The 21,518-nt window shown below is 42.6% G+C and overlaps 1 protein-coding gene across 14 annotated transcripts in view; it reads left to right on the top strand.

The window, feature by feature from the left end:
- AGK (acylglycerol kinase) overlaps positions 1-21,518 on the top strand; it is a 75,964-nt gene that overhangs the window by 8,346 nt on the left and 46,100 nt on the right. The window contains exon 2 of one of the 14 annotated variants that reach the window (XM_036328528.1): positions 5,870-6,002. The exons of 12 other annotated variants lie outside the window; for them this stretch is intronic. In XM_036328528.1, the coding sequence (XP_036184421.1) occupies positions 5,998-6,002 (5 nt within the window). In that variant the 5' untranslated portion in view covers positions 5,870-5,997. Of the gene's footprint in view, positions 1-5,869; positions 6,003-14,969; positions 15,059-21,518 lie in introns of those variants that run through there. One more of the 14 variants, XM_036328525.1, reaches the window with a different exon arrangement.

Here is a 21,518-nt window from a genome sequence, read left to right as displayed (position 1 = left end):
ACCGAAACAAACCAGATACCTGCTTTCAGGAGCGGAGGCCTAAGAGCTGGAGCCTCAGAGCTAAAGCTGGCCCAGAATAAAAAAAAAAAAAAGAAAGAAAAAAAGGAGCAGTTGGGAGCTTCCGTCACCCGCCAGCCTGAAAACAGCCCTCAGCCCCTCACCCAGACTGGCCAGGCACCCCAGTGGGGACCCCCACCCTGAAGGGTGTGTGACCAGCTGCAAACAGCCATCATCCCCTCACCCAGGCTGGCCAGGCACCCCAGTGGGGACCCCCACCCTGATCCAGGACACCCTTCAGGGCAAACCAGCCGGCCCCCACCCGTGCACCAGGCCTCTATTCTATATAGTTAAAAGGGTAATATGCCTCCCAGCACCGGGATCACCGGGATCAGCATGACAGGGGGCAGCGCCCAAACCCCCTGATCGCCCTGCGGCTCTGTGTGTGACAGGGTGCAGCACCCCAATCCCCCCACCCCACGGGCCCTGCTCTGTGTGTGACGGGGTAGAGCCATATCCTCCCCAATTGGCCCTGCCCTGAGTGTGAGAGTGGCGGTGCCCCAACCCCCCGATCGGCCCTGCTCTGTGGGTGATAGAGGGTGGCGCCCCAACCCCCCCACCCCCCACGGGCCCTGCTCTGTGTGTGATGGGGTAGAGCCATAACCTCCCCGTTGGCCCTGCCCTGAGTGTGACAGTGGCAGCGCCCCAACCCCCTGATCGGCCCTGCTCTGTGGGTGATAAAGGGCGGCGCCCCAACCCCCTGATCTGCCCTGCTCTGTGTGTGACAGGGGGCGGTGCCCCAACTCCCCTATCGGCCCTACTCTGTGAGTGACAGGGGGGAGCTCCTCAACCCCCTGATGGGCCCTGCTCTGTGTGTGACAGCGGGGAGCTCCCCAACCCCCTGATGGGCCCTGCTCTGTGCATGACAGGGGGGAGCTCCCCAACCCCCTGATCGACCCTGCTCTGTGAGTGACAGCGGGGAGTTCCCCAGCCCCCTCATTGACCCTGCTCTGTGCGTGACAGGGGGGAGCTCCCCAACCCCCTGATCGGCCCTGCTCTGTGCGTGACAGGGGGCAGCGCCCCAACCCCTGATTGGCCCTGCTCTGTGCGTGACAGGGGGTGGCGCCGCAACCTCCCCGTTGACCCTGCCTTGAGTGTGACAGGGGGCAGTGCCCCAGCCCCCCAATTGGCCCTACCCTGAGTGTGACTGAGGGTGGCATTGCAACCTCCCAATCCGCCCTGCTCTGTGCATGACAGGGGGCAGCGCCCCAACTCCCCAATTGGTGCTGCTCTGAGCCCAACCAGGGGCTGCACCTAGGGATTAGGCCTGCCCTCTGCCACCCGGGAGCAGGCCTAAGCCAGCAGGTCGTTATCTCCCAAGGGGTCCCAGACTGCGAGAGGGCACAGGCCAGGCTGAGGGACCCCCCCCCCCCCCCCGCGAGTGCACAAATTTTTGTGCACCGGGCCTCTAGTATTTATATAAAAGGCTAAGTTGACTCGTGCATGCGTGATACATATAAAGCTCTCACTGGCACCAAGTGCATGTGTTTGTTTCGATCTGGCATTGTCGATGGTGAATTTGGTTGACACTTCTATTATAGAGAAAGGGCGAATAGCAATATTAAAATATTTCTTCTAATTAATTTCCTTTCAATGTGCATGAATCTGTGCACTGGGTCACTAATATACTAAGAAGTGGGATTGCTGGATCATATGATAATTCTATTTTTAATGTTTTTGAGAAACCTCTATCCTATTTTCCATATCGGCCATACCATTTTACATTCTCACCAACTGCACAAGGGCTCCAATTACTCCACATCCTCACCAACACTAATTATTTTTTGTTTTGTTTTGTTTTTAATAGGGGCCATCCTAATGGATGAGATATGGCATCTAGTGATTTCGATTTTTATTTCTCTAGTGATTACTGATGTTGAACATCTTTTTATATGCTTCTTGGTCATTTATTTATCTTCTCTGGAGAAATGTCTAAGTCCTTTGACCATTAAAAAAAAAAAAAGTCAGGTTATTTGGTTTTATGTTGCTGAATTTAGGCATTCTTTAATCCCTTATGAGATATATGACTTGCAAATATTTTCTCCCATTTCATAGATTGCCTTTTCACTCTGTTGATTGTATTATTTGATGCACAGAAGTTTTTAAGTTTGCTGTCATTCCATTTATCTGTTTTTGCCTTTGTTGCTTCTGCTTTGGGGTCATATCCAATAAATCATTACCAAATCTAGTGTCATGAAGCTTTCCCCATATGTTTTCAGCTAGAAGTTTTACAGTTTTAGGTTTTATATTTAGGTCTTTAATTCATTTTGAGTCTTTCCCCCATTGTGTTGTTTTGGCATCCTTATTGAAGATCATTTAATTATATATGCATGGATTTATTTCTAGGCTCTCTGTTCTGTTCCATTGCTCTACACATCTGTTTTTATGCTAGTATTATGTTTTTTGGGTTTTTTTGATTACTATAACTTTGTAATATGATTTAAAATTAGGACATGTGAGTCTTTGAACTTTGTTATTTCGGGTCCCATGAGATTTCATATAAATTTTAGAATTTTTTCCCTATTTCTGCCAAAAATGCCACTGAGATTTAAATAGGAATTGCATTGAATCTATAGATCGCTTTGGGTGGTATGGACATTAAGTTTTCCAATTTATGAACATGGATATCTTTCCATTAATGTGTGTCATCTTTAATTTCTCTCAGCAGTGTTTTGTAGTTTTTAGTGTACAAGTTTTTTGCCTCCTTGGTTAAGTTATTCTTAAATATTTTATTCTTTTTAATGCTATCATAAATAGGATTATTTTCTTTTTCATTTATTTAAATGAAATTTTTCTCTTTTTTTTATTCTCACCAAGGTTATGTTTTTACTGATTTTAGACAGGAAGGGGATGGGGGAGAGAGTGAGAATCAGCGATGTGAGAGAAAAATATTGATCAGTTGCCTCTCACCCACGCCCCAACCAGGGACCAAGGATCAAACTGCCACCTAGGTATGTGCCTTGACCAATAATCAAATGCACAAACTTTTGGTGTCTGGGACAATGCTCCAACCAACTGAACCACACAGCCAGGGCTTATTTTCTTTTTCAGATTGTTCATTGTTCGTGTATAAACATGCAACTGATTTTGCATCCGCCAACTTTGCTGAATTTATTTTAACTTTTGTTGTTGTTTTGCATGGAGTCTTTAGGATTTTCTACATATAAGATCATGTTGTTTGCAAACAGGGATAATTTCAGTTCTTGCTTTCCAATTTGGCTGCCTTTTATTTCTTTTTCTTGACTAATTGCTGTGTAGGACTTCCAGTACTGTGTTGAATGGAAGTGGCAAGAGTGGGCATTCTTGTCTTGTTCCTGATCTTAAAGGAAAAGCTTTAAATATTTCACTGTTGAGTATGATGTGAGCTGTTGGTTTTGTACATATGGTCTTTATTATGTTGAGGTAATTTCCCTCTATTGTCTTTTTTTTTTTTTTAAATCTGTATATATCCCTAACTTTGTCATAGAAAAGTCCTCACATTTTTTCTTTATACTAATCTAGTTTCTTTTTCCCTGAGGAACTTTTACCCTACAGCTCTTTTGAGTAGAAGCTGCCCTGCCCCTTCAATGGGTTGGCATTCTCTTAGGTCCTCAGTATCTATTCCAAATCACTCGTCTTTCATCTTATAAAAACCCCTTCTCCTTTGAGGCTCTATCATAGAACTGTAAGCCTTCCAGCTTTCTGGGCTCTCACCTACATTAGGCTTAGGTGCCTGGATTATCAATTTCCTTTCTTTTTAAGTGCTGTTAGCTTCTTGGATGCCTTGAGTGTTCATGTGCATGACCTATCTGACACCCTAACTTCATCTATTCTTGGGGCTCTCACTATTATTTTGCCCTATTTCAACTCTAAGCACTCTCATTGGTTGAACGCTAATCATCACTTGCCCTTGTTCCACTTCTGAAATATGAAGCTTCAGTATCGTAGTTTCTCATATGACCTTCTGTTAGTCCAGTTTTCTTCCCTTCTACTTTTCAGTGTTATCAAGACCTCTTGTCCCTTGGACTCTCCATTTTTGTCCAAATATATACCCTTTCATTTTTCCTATCCTAGATTCTTGATTCAACCAACACCTCACTCCCTAACTCCATTTTTCACATGTTCTCCCCTGGCTTTTTCAGTCTCTCATTTCCTCCTTTTTTTCAGTTAAAGTTTTTGAATAGGTTTTCTCTGCTTCCCTATGGCTTCTCATCATCTTCATTAGAATTATTTTCACCAGTTTCATTTTAAATTCTTTTTGATCACTCAGCTTTAGACACAGTTGACCCTCCTTGAAACACTTTTTTCCTTGACTTCTAACTCCCAAATTTCTGTTTTTCCTCCTATATGTTTGGCTGTTCTTTCTCATCTTTTACTCCTCCATTTCTCAAGTTGTAGGGAAGTGGTTATCATGGACCAGGCGTGGGCAAACTACGGCCCGCTGGCCGGATCCGGCCCGTTTGAAATGAATAAAACTAAAAAAAAAAAAAAGACCGTACCCTTTTATGTAATGATGTTTACTTTGAATTTATATTAGTTCACACAAACACTCCATCCATGCTTTTGTTCCGGCCCTCCGGTCCAGTTTAAGAACCCATTGTGGCCCTCGAGTCAAAAAGTTTGCCCACCCCTGTCTTGGACTCTGCCCTCGGCCCTCTTCTCCTTACATGGTCTCTTCCACTCACAATGGGTTCAGTTTGGCTATATGTAGACAAACCCCTGGTTTATGTTTCCATAAAGATATCTTTTGAGTTCCATACCTATATATGTATTCAACTGTTTACCTTACCTGTCTACTTGGATGCTTCACAGGTGTCTCAGCCTCAACAGACTAAAAAATATAATCAAAAGGTTTCCCAGTAAACCGCTTCCTTCTCAGTGATTAGTACCACTCATCACCAGCTCATTTCCCAAACTGAAAATTTGAACATCATCTTCCATTTGTCCTTCATACTTACTCCCCACATTCAGGTTATACATTCTAATAGATGCTGCTTTTTTTTACATCTCTTAATTTGTTCGATTTCTTTTGTCTGGCCTCATGTCACCACCTTTGTCCGTATTACTACCATCATCTCTGGCCTGGATTCTTATTAAATGGCTCCTAACTGTACTCTTTGTATCTACTCTTGTCTGTTTCTAATCATTTTTGCACGCCATTGCTGGAACAGACTTATCAAAAGTGCGGATTGCTGTTGCTTTTAGACTCAAGATCAAAATTCTTATCAGCTTCACATGAGTTGGCCCCATGTGTATACATTGCTAGCCTTGCCACACTACGTTGTAGCATAGAGAACTTTCAAGTCTTGCAAAGTGATATGTTCTTTCTGTTTCAGGGTTCCTTGAAGGGACTTTGCATATGCTGTTCTCTCATGGAATTCTTTCTCTTACTCTTCTTCCCATTTCACATAACAACAGTCCTCTACCATTTCTCCAGTGATATGTATTCCCTGTCTGGAGAGACAGTCTAGGTTAGTCAGTCTTCCTACATTTTCTTCATAGCACTGTGAACTTCTATGTAGTGCTCATTACTATTGTAATTATTTGTTCCACTTATTTCTTATTTACTATCATAAGACTCTAAAGAGCAGAGGTCCTGCTTGTCTTTCTCAGTGTCGTTCCCAAGGCCCAGCACATAGAAGGTACTTGTCATATTTTATTTATGGAGGAAGGAACCAATATGAGAATGTAGGTCTGAGTCAGAGGGCAAAATCCCTGGCCACTTCTGAATTCACAACCCCAGAGTGTTGGATGTTCCTGTAGAGAACTATACACTAAATCCATAGCCAAGTTACTCGTCCTTTTCCACAAATTTATTTTGAAATATTCCCAGATTTCTTCAGTTTCCTGCTCTGCCTTTTCCATACTCATTCTTGGACAACATTAACTCCTATTTCAAGGAGAAGATAAAGAACACTGGACAGTTGCCCGCGTACACATGTTTGTTCTTGGTCACATTGGATGAGGTTGGTATCCTCCTGCCCAAGGTCAGCCCTGCCAGCCCTGATCTGCATCCCATTTTCCCCCTCTGATGGTTATCCTTTTCCTCACTGTATCTTTAATCTCATCTTTCCTACTGCTTTCCCCCCTTTTGTCAAACTCTTTGTAGCTTAAGTCATGTCCCAACTGTGTATCCCCATTTATTTACTATCTCTCTCTCTCTTCTGTTTATACCATTTTGGAAAGTGTACTTCACACTTGCAGTCTCTGTCTCCACTTTAGAATAAGCTTAGTATAGTTTGGTTTCTGTGCCATCATTTGGTTGAACCTGCTCTTGACAAGGTTAGTAATAGCTTCTGAATTATTCAAGTCAATGGATACTTTTTTTTTTTTTTAATCCTCACCCAAGGATATGTGTTTGTTGATTTCAGAGAGAGGTTGGAGGAGAGAGAGAGAGAAACATTAGATGTGAGAGAGAAGCATTGATCACTTGCCTCCTGTACATACCCCCACTGGGGATCAAACCCACAAGCTAAGTATGTGCTTTGACCAGAAATCGAGTCTGCAACCTTTTGCTGCGTGGGATGACACCCAACCTACTGAGCCACCCGGCCAGGGCTCAGTGGTTACTTTTCAGTTCAAATCTGCCACATTTGATTCTCTTTGACCATATCCTCTTCAGTTCTCTTTGGGGTGTCTTTTTGCTCTGCTGGTCCCTTAAATAAAAGTTGGTATCCCCCAGGTTCCATTCTCATTTTACTTACTTGTTAGGTGATCATAGCCACACTAGTGTTTTCAGGTGTGATATTTAGATTTTGGAGTCAGAATATTTCTCTAGTTCATGTCTTGTTTCTGGTGACATTCTATGTTAACAGTGTCCCTGGAGTTGTACAGTACAGTCAGCCATCAGAATATTCTTTCTAAAAGAGAACTCTGACCCTGTCACTCTTCCATTGACAACCCATAAATGGCTCTCCAATACCTAGAAGACAAAGACCCAGTTCCTTAGCATGGCCTGAAAGGCCTTTCCTGATTCTGTCCTTGTTTTCCTCTCTGGTCTCTGGTCTTTTCTGATCCCTTCTCATCCTCCCGTCATAACCTTAAACTTGACCTCTGTGCTCCAGCAGTCTTTAAAAGAAGCCCTTTGCTGTTGTTCCCATCTCTGCCTTTGTGCATGTTCTTCCCTCCACCTGGAACACTCTGCTTCACCTGGCCAATAACTCAAAAACTGTGTCATAAAACTATGTTAAGCAATGATGGCATTATTAGAATAGGAGGAAAGGAAAACAATACCTAATGTAGAATTACTTTGTATCTGGTGCTGGGCTAGTCATTTCCATGTATATGGTCTCATTTAATCCTCAAAATCACCCTGTGAGAGAGATATTAATATTTCTATATCACAGATAAGGAAATTGAGGTTCAGAAGAATTAGTAACCTGTCTGAAGTCATATGGCTACTTATTCATGACATGGGAATTTGGACCCAGGTAAATCATGCTCCAAATCTCACATAATTTCTTTGCTTGTGACAACTTTGGAGAGCAGTGTTCACTTCAGTATATACACTGTGCTATTTATTGATGACATTACCTTTTAAATGCCTTTCATATAACTTTATCGGAGCTGTACTGTTCTGTTATGTTGCTGCTGCATTTTTGTCGTGGTTGTTCTTAATCCTCACCAGAGGATATTTTTTCATTGATTTTTTAGAGGGAAGGAAGAAGAGAGGAGAGAGAGAGACAGACATCAATTGGTTGCTTCCCTCACGTGCCCCAACTGGGCTGGGGCTCGAACTTGCAACCCAGGTACATGGCCTTGACCCAAATCGAATCCAAGACCCTTCTGTGCACAGGCTGATGCTCTAACCACTTAGCACACTGGCCAGAGCCTGCTGCATTTTTAACTGCTTTAATGGAATGAAACTCCTTTATAAAATAGAAGACATTTTTTAGCATTTAATATAGATTAGTGGTGGCATTGGACACATTGTCCGGGGCCAAGAAACTCATTGCAAAGTGTTCAGGTTCTTACTCCATGCCCTCAGTTTTCTGTATACGTTTTAATTTATATCTTTGTCTGACTCTTTAATTTGTTCTCCATTTTACTTACCTTTCACTCTGCCTTTTACTTTTATGTCCTTTTTTAAGCTTCCTTCCCTGTTTGTAATGTATAGACAAGTATATTTTTCCTATCGTGATTGTGAGTAGACGTGATATAATACACACTAAGTACTTTGGGAGTTAGACTGAATTAATGTTTGTTAACAGGGCAATGAGTGATGGAAGAGACAGCCAGTGGGGAAGGAAGGCGGGACCTGCCAGATGGGCTAATAAGATCTGAGCCTTTTATTTATTTCACCCTCTGCAGCAAGACAGTTTGGGAAAGTATAGTTTTAAAATGACAGAACATGGCCTCAGAGGAGTCAGGGCATAGCAGTTGAAACCAGCAAGTCGCGACCACTGTGCATCTGACTTGAGCTCTTTGTTCCTTTCGTCAGTGGAGACCTGTCCTCGCTACCCTGGCTCTGGTCTCCCCCCCCCATGATTTTGGCTGTTGAGCCCTGGTGCATACAACTCCTCAACTAACCCTCTTGGCTCAGCAGCTAGCGGCGACGTGCTCCTGCTTAGTTCTGGCTCCTGGTTCTCAGCTTACTCCTTCGTTTCTGTGCTGCTGGCACCGATTCAGCCACCCACCTTGGCCTTGACCCAGGACTCTCTCCAGCTTATTTCTGTGGAGCATAGCCTCTCAGTTTAGCAGGAATGCGTGGTACCTTCTTAGAGTTATTAAGTCCTAGCAACACCATAAACCCCTCAACATTAAACTTGCAAAGCAAATGTGATTCTGTAGTGATGGGCCTGGGTCCTCTGTCCCTAGGTCTTTTCTAATATTGGAGGTTTTTCTATCCTCTGAACATAGGAACTTGAATCTAAATTACAGTGCATTGGCTTTCATAAACACTGGTGGGAGCTCACCTTTCAAATTCTTAGAAGACATACAAATAAATGGTTATGAGTTTGCCAGAGGGTGGGTTCAGAGTCCTTCAGTTTTGTTGAGGACTTAGGAATAATGACAATGATAGCTCACACTTAATCAGTGCTTGCCACGTGTCACCCACGACTCTGAGCACTTTACATTATTAACTCATTTGATCTTCTTAACATCTTTATAAGATGATTATTAATCTCTTAGTAGTTCGAGATTAATAGCTCTGTACAGATGCAGAAACTAAAGGACAGCAAGATTAAGTCATCTGCCCGAGGTCACCCAGCAAGTAAGTGTTAGAGCCATAATTCAAAACCAGGCAATCCTCAGATGTTAGGCTCCGATGTTAGGTAGCGTGAGAGGAAGGAAGAACTGTAAGCTGAGGGTGCTTATGCCATAAGCCCCGAGTGGCATCAGATAGATGTTAAAATGTCCTGCTTTAAACCTGGGCTTCCCAGTCAGTCCGGTCTGGGCTCCAGCCTGCCCTTGGTCACCTGCTGGCTGTGTGCCTTTGACAGGTTCTCCCAGCTCGCTGAACTTCACTTTTCTTCACACACAGGAACTCACTACATTACTGTGACACTTAAGTGAGATAATCACCGCTGGGGGCACATGTTAAAAACAGCGGCTGCTTTTGTGATAGACCTAGAAGGCCCTCTTTGCTCTGTGTTAAGAGTGGTTCAGTCCATGGGAGGGCTGCCTAAGGATAAAAGGATTAGTTACTTTTTTATTACGGAAATTTTAAATATAAAAATTAGAATAGTATGATGAATCCGCATATTCCATCTTTAGCATATAGTAGCATTTTACTAATCTTGTTATCTCTCTACTTTTTTTCCTGGAATATCTCACATATTCTATCTTACATCATTTTATCCATAAATACTTTAGTACCTTATCTCTAATAAGTAAGGACTTAAGAAATTCACAATGCCATTATCATGAATCTTACAGCATTAAAAATCTCCCATATCACCCAATAGTCAATCTGTTTATATTTCCCCTATTGTCACTCAATTCTCAGTTTTACAGTTTTGTGCCCATCAATATCAAAACAAGTTTTATAGATTGCATTTGGGGTCTGTCTCATAAGCTCTGCCCCCCAGCCCTCCTTGTTATAGGACTGATTTGCTTTAGAAACCAGGCAGGTCTCCATTGCCCTGTAGAATTTTTCATGCTCGGCATTTGGCAGCTAACGGTGTTCAGTGCTGTGCAGCCATAGTGGAGTTTGAGACAAGAAGAAAAATCAGCCGAAACCGGTTTGGCTCAGTGGATAGAGCGTCGGCCTGCGGACTGAAAGGTCCCAGGTTCGATTCCAGTCAAGGGCATGTACCTGGGTTGCGGGCACATCCCCGGTGGGGAATGTGCAGGAGGCGGCTGGTCGATGTTTCTCTCTCATCGATGTTTCTGACTCTCTATCTCTCTCTCTTCCTCTCTGTAAAAAATCAATAAAATATATTAAAAAAAAAAAAGAAGAAAAATCAGTGATACTGATTGTCTTTATTTAAAACTGTGATATTGGGTGCATCATGGGGCTTTTTGGCATTCATTTAAATTTTTGTGTTAAAGTATTTATCTCCATTGCTGTGTGTGTGTTTTTTTGGTACCGCTAGAATTTTGCACCTGAGGCGAGTGCCTCACTCCCCTCCTGCTAGTCCTGGCCATGAGTTAGTTGTTTATTTCTCTGTCTTATAAACTGGGGATGAGGGCCAGATTCTAGGCTTTGCTACTCCAAGCCTGGGTGGTTGTCCAGCAGCACAGGTTGTTCTGGGGGCTTAGAAATATAGAATCTCAGGCCCCAGCCCAGACCTGCTGAGTCAGAACCTGCTCTAGCCAGAGCCCCAAGGGATTTGAGTGCACATTCCAATTGGAGGAGCACCGCTCAGGAGGCATAATCAGATTCAGGTTGAATTGTTTGGCCAGAATGCTTTGGAGCATGTGTGGATTTCTTGCAGTGTCATGTCAGGCAGTACACGGATCTGGTTGTCCTGCTTTGGGCGATGTTGAGATTGAGCTGTGGATCCAGATGGGGTCAGACTGATCCCCCCACTAGAAAGTTAAGAAGGGGGCTCCTGAGAGTTCACTATAGCAACACAGTAAGGAGGAGAAGCAACTGCGTGTATGGACTTGAATGTGGACTTTACACTTAGCAGCTGCACTCCCCTGTCGATCAGTTCTCTGTCCGTAAACAGCAGTACCCACCTCCCTGGGTGGTCATGCAGGTTTCCTCATGGGCCCGGCACACAGAAAGTGCTCTGTCAGAAGTAGCTTCCCTTTCTCTTCTTTTGGCTTTTCCCTCCTTATCAGAGAAAGTGTCCTAACAAAGGTGTCATTTGAATTGGGCCTTGAGTGAGTAGGACAGTGTTCTCGGTGATGTTAATGACCTGAACATAGGCAGGAAATGGAAATGCATAGTGTATCTCAGAGATTGGCAAAGAATTTGGCTTCACTATAGAGTTGCATTTTTTTTTTTAAAAAAATATGTTTGTATTGATTTGAGAGGAAGTGAAAGAGAGATAGGAAAGATTGATGAAAGAGAAACATCTATCAGCTGCCTCCTGCCCGCCCCCTACTGGGTATCAAACCCACAACCTGGGCATGTATGTGCCCTGATCGGGAATGGAACCAGTGACCTCCTCATGCATGGGACGTCATTCAACCAACTGAGACACTGGCATAGAGTTGCATTTTTTTTTTTCAATAGAAAGTCTAAAAGGTTGAGAAGGTATCTGTAGTTTACATATGAGGTAAGAAAGGCCAGAACCAGAGTGGCATTAGAAGTAGGAAAAATAAAAGGGCAGGTATGAGGTTTGTCATGGTGTGAATAATACCTGAGCGTGTGCACTATATATAGGCAGATAGACTTCTATTGGGCTTGGGTTTTGCTACTTATTGGCTCTGTGACCTTAACAAATTACTTAATCAGTGTAACCTTGGTAGTGGGGATGATGAGATCTGTTTAGCAGGTTGGTTGTAAAGATTGAGGGAGATGATGCATGTTAGGTGCCTGATACTGGGCCTGGCTCATAGCTATATCTCAGTAAATGCTAGCCCTTAGTAGTACTAGATGACTGGATGTTTGAGTCAAGGAGAGGAAGGTAGGAAAATCACGTTTTGGCTTCAGGACTAGGATAATTGGCTAAAGAGGAAAATTGCCAGGAGAACTGGTTTAAGGAGATGGTAGTATATTTCCTTTCAGATATGCTGAGTTTGAGATCCTGACAGGATACCCAAGGGGAAATGTTAGATTCCAAGGGGAAATTATGCATGCACTTACAATAACCATTAAATCAGGAGTGGGTGGTGGGTGGTGAGAGATTGACTAGACCTGTTTTTTTGTGTTTTATTTTGTTTTTGGTACAGATCATGATTTCAGTAATGTCTTGTGCTTCGTTTGTATCTCTGGGATTTTGGGCAAAGCAGATGTTTTACTTGATGTCGGGGAAGCGCCTGTCTTGGCAGTCAGGGGTCCGGGCCTGACTGGTTCAGCTGCAGGAGAGGGTAGCCAGAGCTTCTCCCCCTCATGGCTTCTCTTCATTTCAGATTTTGTTGCAGTTTTAAGAGAGCAGTTTGTTTTACTTTTTAGCTGTTACAAGGTTTGTGTGTCTCTCTGTGTGCAAGTGGATGCTGAAATTTGGGGTATTAATAGGTGCTATTTAAAGAAGCTCATTTATGGGCAATTAAATAATATGCCTATCAACCCAGATTTGATTGGTAATCAGGGAACCTTTTTTTTTTTTAAGTGCAATGTAATTTCATTATATTCCCTTTTTTCTCAGCTCTTTTAGCAGATTATTTAGAAACAGATTTTTCTTTTTAAAAATAAATATATTATTTAGTTTCTTCCTTGTGTTTAGTGGTGTTTGGGGTGGGGGCGAGGGGCTGAGATGGAAGGGCAGGAGATATATTTAAGCTATAGAGCTATAGTTTGTTTTGTTGATGTTACAATTTTTAGTGATATTGAAATTAGTGGTTTAGCTGCTTCCAGCACTGCAGATAGAATAATCACTGTTGATGCTAAAACTGACCCCTCTCTAGGTAATAACTGACATCTCAAATATGTCATGCCGTGGAACAGCACAAATACTGACAATATAATTTGAGTTTATAGATCAGAAGTTGTCCAGATCTACCCTGTATCCTGGAGCCCAAAGTATAGAATAACTTGTTGGGTGGGAGACAGCTTGTCTTCTTGAATAGCCGTCATAATCTCTATAGATTCGAGTACCTTGTGTATAATTGACACTCAACATTATATGTTTGTAGTTGTGTATGCAAATGTATAATGGTCAATAAAACAGAAAGAACTAGTGTTTTGATTGCCTAGTAAAGTTAATGTTATACAGTAAGTGGAAGAAAAATATCTGGCATAGAATGTTTAAATTGAGGTGTTAAGTGAGAATGAACAAATGGAAAAAAGAGCAGGAAGTAGAAGTAAATGAACCATAAAAGAATGTCACTAGAATCCTTAGGAGAATTATGCCTGGGTAGAAATCATTGGAAAAATGGCGGATGGTAGCAGCTCAAAGAACGATGCTCTTTAGTGGCAGCGAAAGCCTTACCTGATGGTATTGCAGATTGGATTGAGCATTAACGTAGCAGCCAGTCAGACAGTCCACGGAACTGCGCCAACTCACTTGGCTCCTGTGAATATTAGGATGTTGGAGTAGGATAGAAATTGATATTTTGTGGAAAGCTGAGGCTAGAATAAGAGGGCGAAGATAGAATAATTACATGTTCTAAGAGGAGGAAAAGAGCAAGATGTGGCCCTGGCTGTTGCTCAGTTGGTTGAACACTGACCTGTGCACTGAAAAGTTGCTGATTTGATTCCTGGTCCCAGTAGGGGCCATGCAGGAGGCAACTGATTGATGTTTCAGTCTCACATTGATGCTTCTCTCTCTCCCTCTCCCTTCCTCTCTCTCTAAATATCAATAAAAAATAAGTTTTTTAAAGAGATATGAAGATATAGGCCTTTCTAACTGTATTTTTCTCAGTAGAATGGGGGGATAACCTACAGAATCCATTTCCATCTTTTTGGTGGAGGAGAAATTCTACAGAACAGACTAAAATGGCTAGCTGAGTTAGTGAAAGGACCCCTCAGGGAATGCCATTTTTCATTAAGTAATTTCCTATCGTGAATTGGAGCAAATAGTTGTGGAGAAAACCCAGTAAGTGAGGAGGCACTTGAAATCTCTACAAGCAGTGGCTTGTTACATTGAAGAGCATATAGGTACAGGGTGGGGCAAAAGTAGATTTACAGTTCCTTCCTTCCTTCCTTCCTTCCTTCCTTCCTTCCTTCCTTCCTTCCTAATCCACCAAATTTAGTCTTGGGAAAATGCTCTTGGCTTGCTTTATATTATTATTGTTTAAAATATTGGTTTTTGCATTGCCAAATATACCACCAACTAAAGAAATCCACTCAGAGGTACCATTTGGCCTCAAAATTCCTGAACACAGGTGTAGTTACTTTTTACTGGTCCAGATGAAAGCAATGCCACACACTCATCCTTTGCATTGGATGGTAGGCATTATTAACTTTCTTTTTCTTTTGCTAAACTTTCGCCATCAGCAACAGAGATGATGGAGTTTTAAGGCCAGTGATTGCCTGGGGGGCTCCTATGTTCCCCCTTCTTTTATGCACTCTAAAGGGTATTGAAATGAAGAGTCACCACATACTGTATGGTAATCAATAGGATTTCTTCCTGACCCTTTATACTTCTGTGACATTAGGGAAGTTCTTTATCTCATTGTGCTCAGGACAGATAAGAAGATATAAATTCTTAAGTAGCAGGTGACATGATGGGGAATCCTGGAGAACAAGAAGAGACACTGTCATCCTTTGGTTGGTGGAAAGACCAGATCGGGAGGCCCTAAAATCCTTGTAAAAATCATTAACATTTTTACTGCTATCTTAGAGTTTCTGACCTCTCACACTGCGTATTTTCCCCTGTCCAAGGGAACAGTCTTTAGGTCCAGAAGGTCGGGCATTCTTCCTTAGCACTGACATTTCCCCCTTCGGACACATGTCTTTCTCTTGGGCAGACGTGGTCAGCGTTTTCCCATGGATGCAGAGCCTCACTGCCAGATCGTCATCTGTGTGAGTGGGGAGTGGGTGTATGGGAAGTGGGGGGCAATGTGTAGTTTGAAAAAGCTCTCCCCCTCTGCACATTAGAGCACCCCTTCTCCAAGGTGCATTTTCATCTTTGCTTCCATTTCTATCCCATTCCCGCTGTTACATAGGCAACCAGTGGGCACCGCCCCTGGCAATGTAGTGATTAATTATCCTGGGAAGCTTGGATAAGTGGAAGTAGTTGCTATAAACATCGAAACTTGAAATGTGTTTTGTGTGAAGCAGAAACTATTTGCATACACCAAGGGAAAAGCGGGCGGTAGAAATTGTTCGACTTGCCTCTGGACTGTAGCGGGAAATACTGGTTTTAGGGAAAGAGAATGGATCAATGTGATTTTTCTCTCTGTGTAAAGTTATTATTGAAATAACAACTTATCTTATCTTGCAGTCCTAAAGTAATAAGTAAAACATTTATGGCTCAGAATAAATCAAGAGCGTCTCATTTCCCGTGGAAGCGGCATGGTCCTGTGCTTTAAAGCCTCTGGCTGAGTGACATCAGCATGCTTTTTCACTTTATAATCCAGAAGCTTCTAATTCCTCAGAAAGAAAACCTGCATTTGAGGACTGAGCAGGGCTTTGGGGACCCTTTCTGGTATGACTACATCTTGTAGCACCTCTTTAAATTGTGTTTAACCGCACTTCACCCTGGAGACATCATGGTGCAGTGAAAAGAGGAAAGAACATGGGATTGGAATTTATATACAGTACTTTTTTTGTTTTTTTTGTAACAGGGTCTTTAGCTCACATTCAGATTCTTGACCCATTAGCAATCTGGGATTTCTCTGATGACCAGACTCAGCCACTGGAACATTTCTTGTTCCTCACTTAGCCTTTTTAGAGGGTTCTAGTTCCATTACCCTCTCCCTAAACACACACAGTCACACACACCCTTGGGTCATCTTGCTCTAGTAACACTCCCGAGACTGTTGTAAGTTTTTAATCCTCTCCTGTGCTCAGCACAGTGATCCTTCCTCTTGCCTTTGGTGGTAATCACACTGAAGGACCATCCCCTTTGATCCCTTGGTTCAAGCTTGCCAAATACTCACACAGAGAATAACCTTCACTTTTCCCCACAGGACAAAGCCAGCCTTTCTGAGCACAGTGCATCAGTCTCTCCTGTTCAAACATTTGCCACGCATTGATTAAATGGGTATTTGTTGAGCCCCTTCTATCTGTGAATCTGTGCTATAGAAGAGAAAGTGGTGAACTAGCCAATCCACGACTTCAAGATGCTTACAGTCACGGAAGAAAGCTAAGACAATCAGTTTTATGTGTGGTGCGGTAGAGTGTGGGTGGTATGTGTTTGGCCTTCTATTTCTTAAAGACGGAGGGATAAAATGGTCAGTCCTTGGAGGGGTTAGTCATTGTGTCTTTTAGGAACAGCAAAACATGCAGTTTGTCGAGAGTAGAGGCAGCATCAAGGGGAAGATGGGAGATGAGGAAAATGTGCTTAACCTTTTCCTCTGTTCCGCCGCATTTTTCCTTTGGCTTTCAGGTGAGGCGCCGTGTCAGGTTACTTGAGCTTCAGTTGGTGTGTTCTGAAAGCTGTCCCAATGCCCAGCGAATCTCTCTGCTGCTTCTGCTGCTCACCCTACTCGTACAATCTTATCCACTCTCATCCCTCCTCTTACCATGTGTATCTTTAGTCGGGATGGTAGACTGCAATTCCAGATGTGTGTTTCCAGCTGTCTCCTGGACACCTCCACCTGAAGTCTGCTCACTATCTCAGATCAACAGATCCGGAGCTAAACTCAGCTGCTTCCTCCTGGACCTGTGCCTACCTCCTCCTGCATTTCATCTCTGTGAAGAGCGTCACCTTCGGTCAGATGGGTCAGGGCAGAAACTTAGGCACTGTCTTTGATCCCTCCCTTTCCTTTAATTTCCACAAGCCAGCCCTTAAGTTTACCTCCTCAATATCTGCTGAATCTGTCCTTTTCACGCTGTCCCTGTTGCCAGGCTCCAGCTGCCAGTCATCGCTGTTATTACCGACCTGCAATTCTGGAAGAGCCCTCCCTGGTCTCCCTAAATTGCCTTCCTTTGACCAGTGCTGTGTTCACACTGCAACCAGAATGATCCCTCAGAAATGTAAAGCTAGTTACATCAGTTCTCTTCTTAAAATGGCCCTTAGGATAAAATCCAAATTCCTTAACTAGCTTAAAAGGTCCCTGGCTCCTCAAACCTCTTCTCTCGCTGCTTCTCCCAAGGCATGCTGCCTCCTGCTGCCCCACACTGCCTTCAGGGCTCCATATTAGTCCTGTTCCAGCACTTGCGGGCTTTTCACCTGCTGCTTCCTTTGCCCAGATTTAAATTCCTTCCTATTTTTGCCTGGTTACTTTTGATTTGTCCCCTGGATCTCTACTTCAGTGTCACTTCCTCAAGACTAGGTTAGCTACCCCTTATAATGTGTCTCTTTTATGGAGCAGATAGAAGCAAAATCACATGATGATTGCCCGTTGAGTTGTCCTTCTTCCTTCTAAACAGTAAACTGTATGGAGATGGGGAATGTTGGGCTTATTAACCAGTATATCCCAGACACCTAGCATAGTGCTGGCATGTTATTTATCAAAAACATGCCTTTTCCTGTACCACTGATTTTTACCTAAAGCTGTTCTTTGTCACTTGGTCCCGAGTTTCTTCAGGACAGGGCCAAATCGTGTTTATGTACTGTACCTGGCACTTTGTGTTGAATGAGCTTGCTTCACCAATTATTTGGGGCAGCTTTATGCACCAGAGCGTAGACAAATATTAAATAATGCATATCTAACAGATTAGATAAGACTAGAAGTAATGTGATTAATTTAATAAATGTCCTATAAAATATACATCCAGATGATCATTGCCCATGTTGTATTGTCTGACATTATGAAGAAAATGCACTAAAGCATTTGTATCAGCATCAGGTTGGCGTGGGCTTGGATTTCAGCTCTGCCACTTAGTAACACTGTGCTCTTGGGAAGTCACTTTCCTTCTCCGGGCCTCAACTTCCTCATCTGTTAAAATGAGACAAGGATGCCTGGGGTGCGAGGTTGTTATAGAGATTCAAGGTTTATGAAACCATCTGCTGTGGTACCCAGTACAGGGTAGTTGCTTGGTGAATTGTAACTTACTTTCTCTTTATTCCAACAATGCTGCTGTTACGGAAACAGTTTGGGAATTTCTCTTTTGAAATAGTTTTCAGAGCTTGCTACAGACCACCAGAATTATCTCAGTGGGAGAAATCTTTTTTCTTTGAGAATATGTTTGATTTTTAGAAAGAGCTTGGTTCACAGAGGAAGACCAAGGTGGAAGACCAAATATTGAATATCAAAAATATTAAGTATTTTTGCTATTTAATAAAAGTATGATTATAATGAGATTTTCTTCTGTAGTATCTAAATTGACACATATTCTGGCTTTCTCACAGATAGGACTGACAGCATATTCCATTTGACACATTAAAGTTCAGGAAATTAACTATCAGAAAAGTCTTTTGATTTTGAATAGCACTCTGACAAAATAAGCAGTGTTGGTAAGCTCAAGAGAGACATCTTTAGTAATATTCTTAATTACAAGTTAACCATCAGAATTTTACTTCTAGTGAAAAATAATTGAGGAAAACAGGTGCTAGCCCATATTCTTGTCCATATTTGGGACTGTTCTCTTGCCAGCTAGATCCACAGGAATCTGTGGCAGAAATGTGAGGAAGATGGTCTCTGCTATGACCCAGTGGAGCTGGAACCTTCAGAGGCCTGTCCCTAGGAAAAGGGAGGAGCCGGCTGGGGAAAGGATAGGGACATAGAGACAGGCATACTTTGCTTTTATAGAAGCAGAGAGGACTTGTACAGCATGATCCTCAGGATATGTTTGTAGAATCAGAGATTGGAGGCACAGGTTAATCCCTGTACTAGGAAAGGCATTAAAGCAGGTAGTAGGAGGAGCAGTTGGCCAGGCTGGAAGCGGTACCCTCAGGGTAGGGGAGAAGCTGGATTGGGGATTCCAGTCCAGGGGATCTGGTCACAATGCTCAGGTTACCACACAGAACCTCGCTGTATTCTGTGATGCATGATTGCTGACGGCTCAGTATTTTACCTTGTATAAAAGATTATGAATGTGAGGGATCAAGTCAATTATAAAGGGTTGTGGACATGTTAAGTATTTTAAAATGTGTTACTAGTTTGTACTCTGAATTTTCCTTATCGTGTGTGTGTGTGTGTGTGTGTGTGTGTGTGTGTGTGTATGTGTGTGTTGGGGAGACGACTGCATGAATATCAGTGGATCTTGGGTGAGGGCAGAGAGGAAGCGTGTACAACTAACTCCCTTTGCCACCGGGTGGTCGTGGAGCAGTGTCACTCAGGCAAGTGGGGACTGAGCCTGGCAGTAACGGTCCCTATGAGCAAGACTTCACAAGGGACTGGTGCCCATAAGGTCTTGGTTAGAGCACAGCGTGCACTTGGAGGTAGTGGTGTCGTGGTTTTTTAACGGCACATGGATCAGAGGTTAGATGGGCAGCACTGGTCCCTCCCGTGGGCTGGTGTTTCCTGATTGGAGCTGAATGCTCTGTGAAACCTGACAGTGGCTCCACCTGTGGCAAAATACAAGGGGTGGTTTATTTTAGTTCAGCCTCAAATACCAAAATTAGATGTGAATTACTGTAAAAATGCAACATTTGAGGACTTTGATGTTACAAGAAAGGTCTAAAAAGAGAATGTAAGTGAAATACCCATTTCTCTTAATTCTTTTCTATAAATTATTTATTGGTCATCCTTTCTGGGTACTTGTTTTCTTAACTTCAACCTAATTAAGAGCAGTTATCTTAGGGCCAGCAGCATGTGTTGGAGAGGCCTCTGACAAGAGAGCTCTGGCGCCCTGTGGGCAAGCAGCCATTTATTTTATTTTATTTATTTATTTGTTTATTTATTTCTAAATACTCACCTGAGGATATGTTTTATTTTTGTTTGTTTTTTAAATTAATTTTAGAGGGAGAGGAGGAAAGGAAGAGAGAGAGAAGAGAGAGGAAGAGAACGAGAAGAGAGAAAGAAACACCGATGTGAGAGAGAAACATTGGTTGCTTCCTGTACCCATCCTGACCAGAATAGAACTTCAACCTTTTTTTTCTTAATTTATCTTTATCATTGAAAGTATTACAGATGTCCTCTCTCCTCCACCCCACTCTTACGCCTTCCCCACAGTATAGTTTGCCCATGGACTATGCATATATGTATATAAGTTCTTTGTTTAATCTCTTCCCAGCCCCCCTCTCTGAAATACGTCAGTCTTTTGCATGCTTTAGTGTCTATAAGTGAGATCATGTGATATTTGTCTTTTTCTGACTGGCTTATTTTGCTTAGCATAATATTCTCCAGGTCCCTCCATGGTTTCTTAAAGGGTGAGAGATCCTTTTTTACTGCTGCATAGTATTCCATGTGTAAATGCACCACAACTTTTTTTCATCTACTGATGGGCTCTTGAGCTGTTTCCAGATCTTAGCTATTATAAATTGCACTGCTGTGAACATGGGTCCATATATTCTTTCTGATTGGTGTTTCTGGCTTCTTCGGATATATCCCTAGAAGTGGGATCACTGGATCAAATGGCAGTTTCATTTTTAATTTCTTGAGGAAACTCCACCTTGTTTTCCATAGTGGTTGTACCAGTCTGCATTCCCACCAGCAGTGTACTAGGGTTCTCTTTTCTTCACATCCTCACCAGCACTTGTTTGTTGATTTATTGATGGTAGCCATTCCTACAGGTGTGAAGTGATACCTCATTGTCATTTTAATTTTCATCTCTCTGATAATGAATGATGTTGAGCCTTTTTTTATATGTCTCTTGGCCATCTGCAACCTTTTATTAAATATATTTTTTTATTGATTTCAGAGAGGAAGGAAGAGGGAGAGAGAGATAGAAACATCAAAGATGAGAGAGAGTCATTGATTGGCTGCCTCCTGCAAGCCCCCCACTGGGGATTGAGCCCATAACCCTATCATGTGCCCTTGATTGGAATCGAACTTGGGACCTTTCAATTCACAGGCTGACACTCTATCCACTGAGCCAAACCGGCTAGGGCATCCGCAACCTTTTGATGTAGGGATGATGCTCCAAACAGCTGAGCCACCAATGCAGCAGTCAGCCATTTAAAATGCTCTTATGATATAAATAATAAGCACATTTTAGAGAACGTATTTTGATAGAATTTTTTTTTTATTTTTGCAAGCCAAAATTTTGTCTCATGCCACAATTTTCCATTTATGATAAGTGAATGTCAGACAGTGTTATAAAAAAAAAATAAGAGTTAGATAAAACAGTGGCAGAAGCAACTAAACATCAAATTTATTTCTGGCGAATAACCTGAGGATTTCCACTGGGTAAGAAAATGCAGGGTAGGTGCAGTACTTTTCTATGGCTGCCCTAACAAATTATCACAAAGTTAGTCATTTAACACAGCACA

Source organism: Myotis myotis, unplaced genomic scaffold, assembly GCF_014108235.1.
Source record: "Myotis myotis isolate mMyoMyo1 unplaced genomic scaffold, mMyoMyo1.p scaffold_m19_p_11, whole genome shotgun sequence".
Lineage (NCBI taxonomy): Eukaryota > Metazoa > Chordata > Mammalia > Chiroptera > Vespertilionidae > Myotis > Myotis myotis.
The sequence above is the reverse complement of the archived record's forward strand: the minus strand, read 5'-3'. Positions and strand labels throughout refer to the sequence as shown.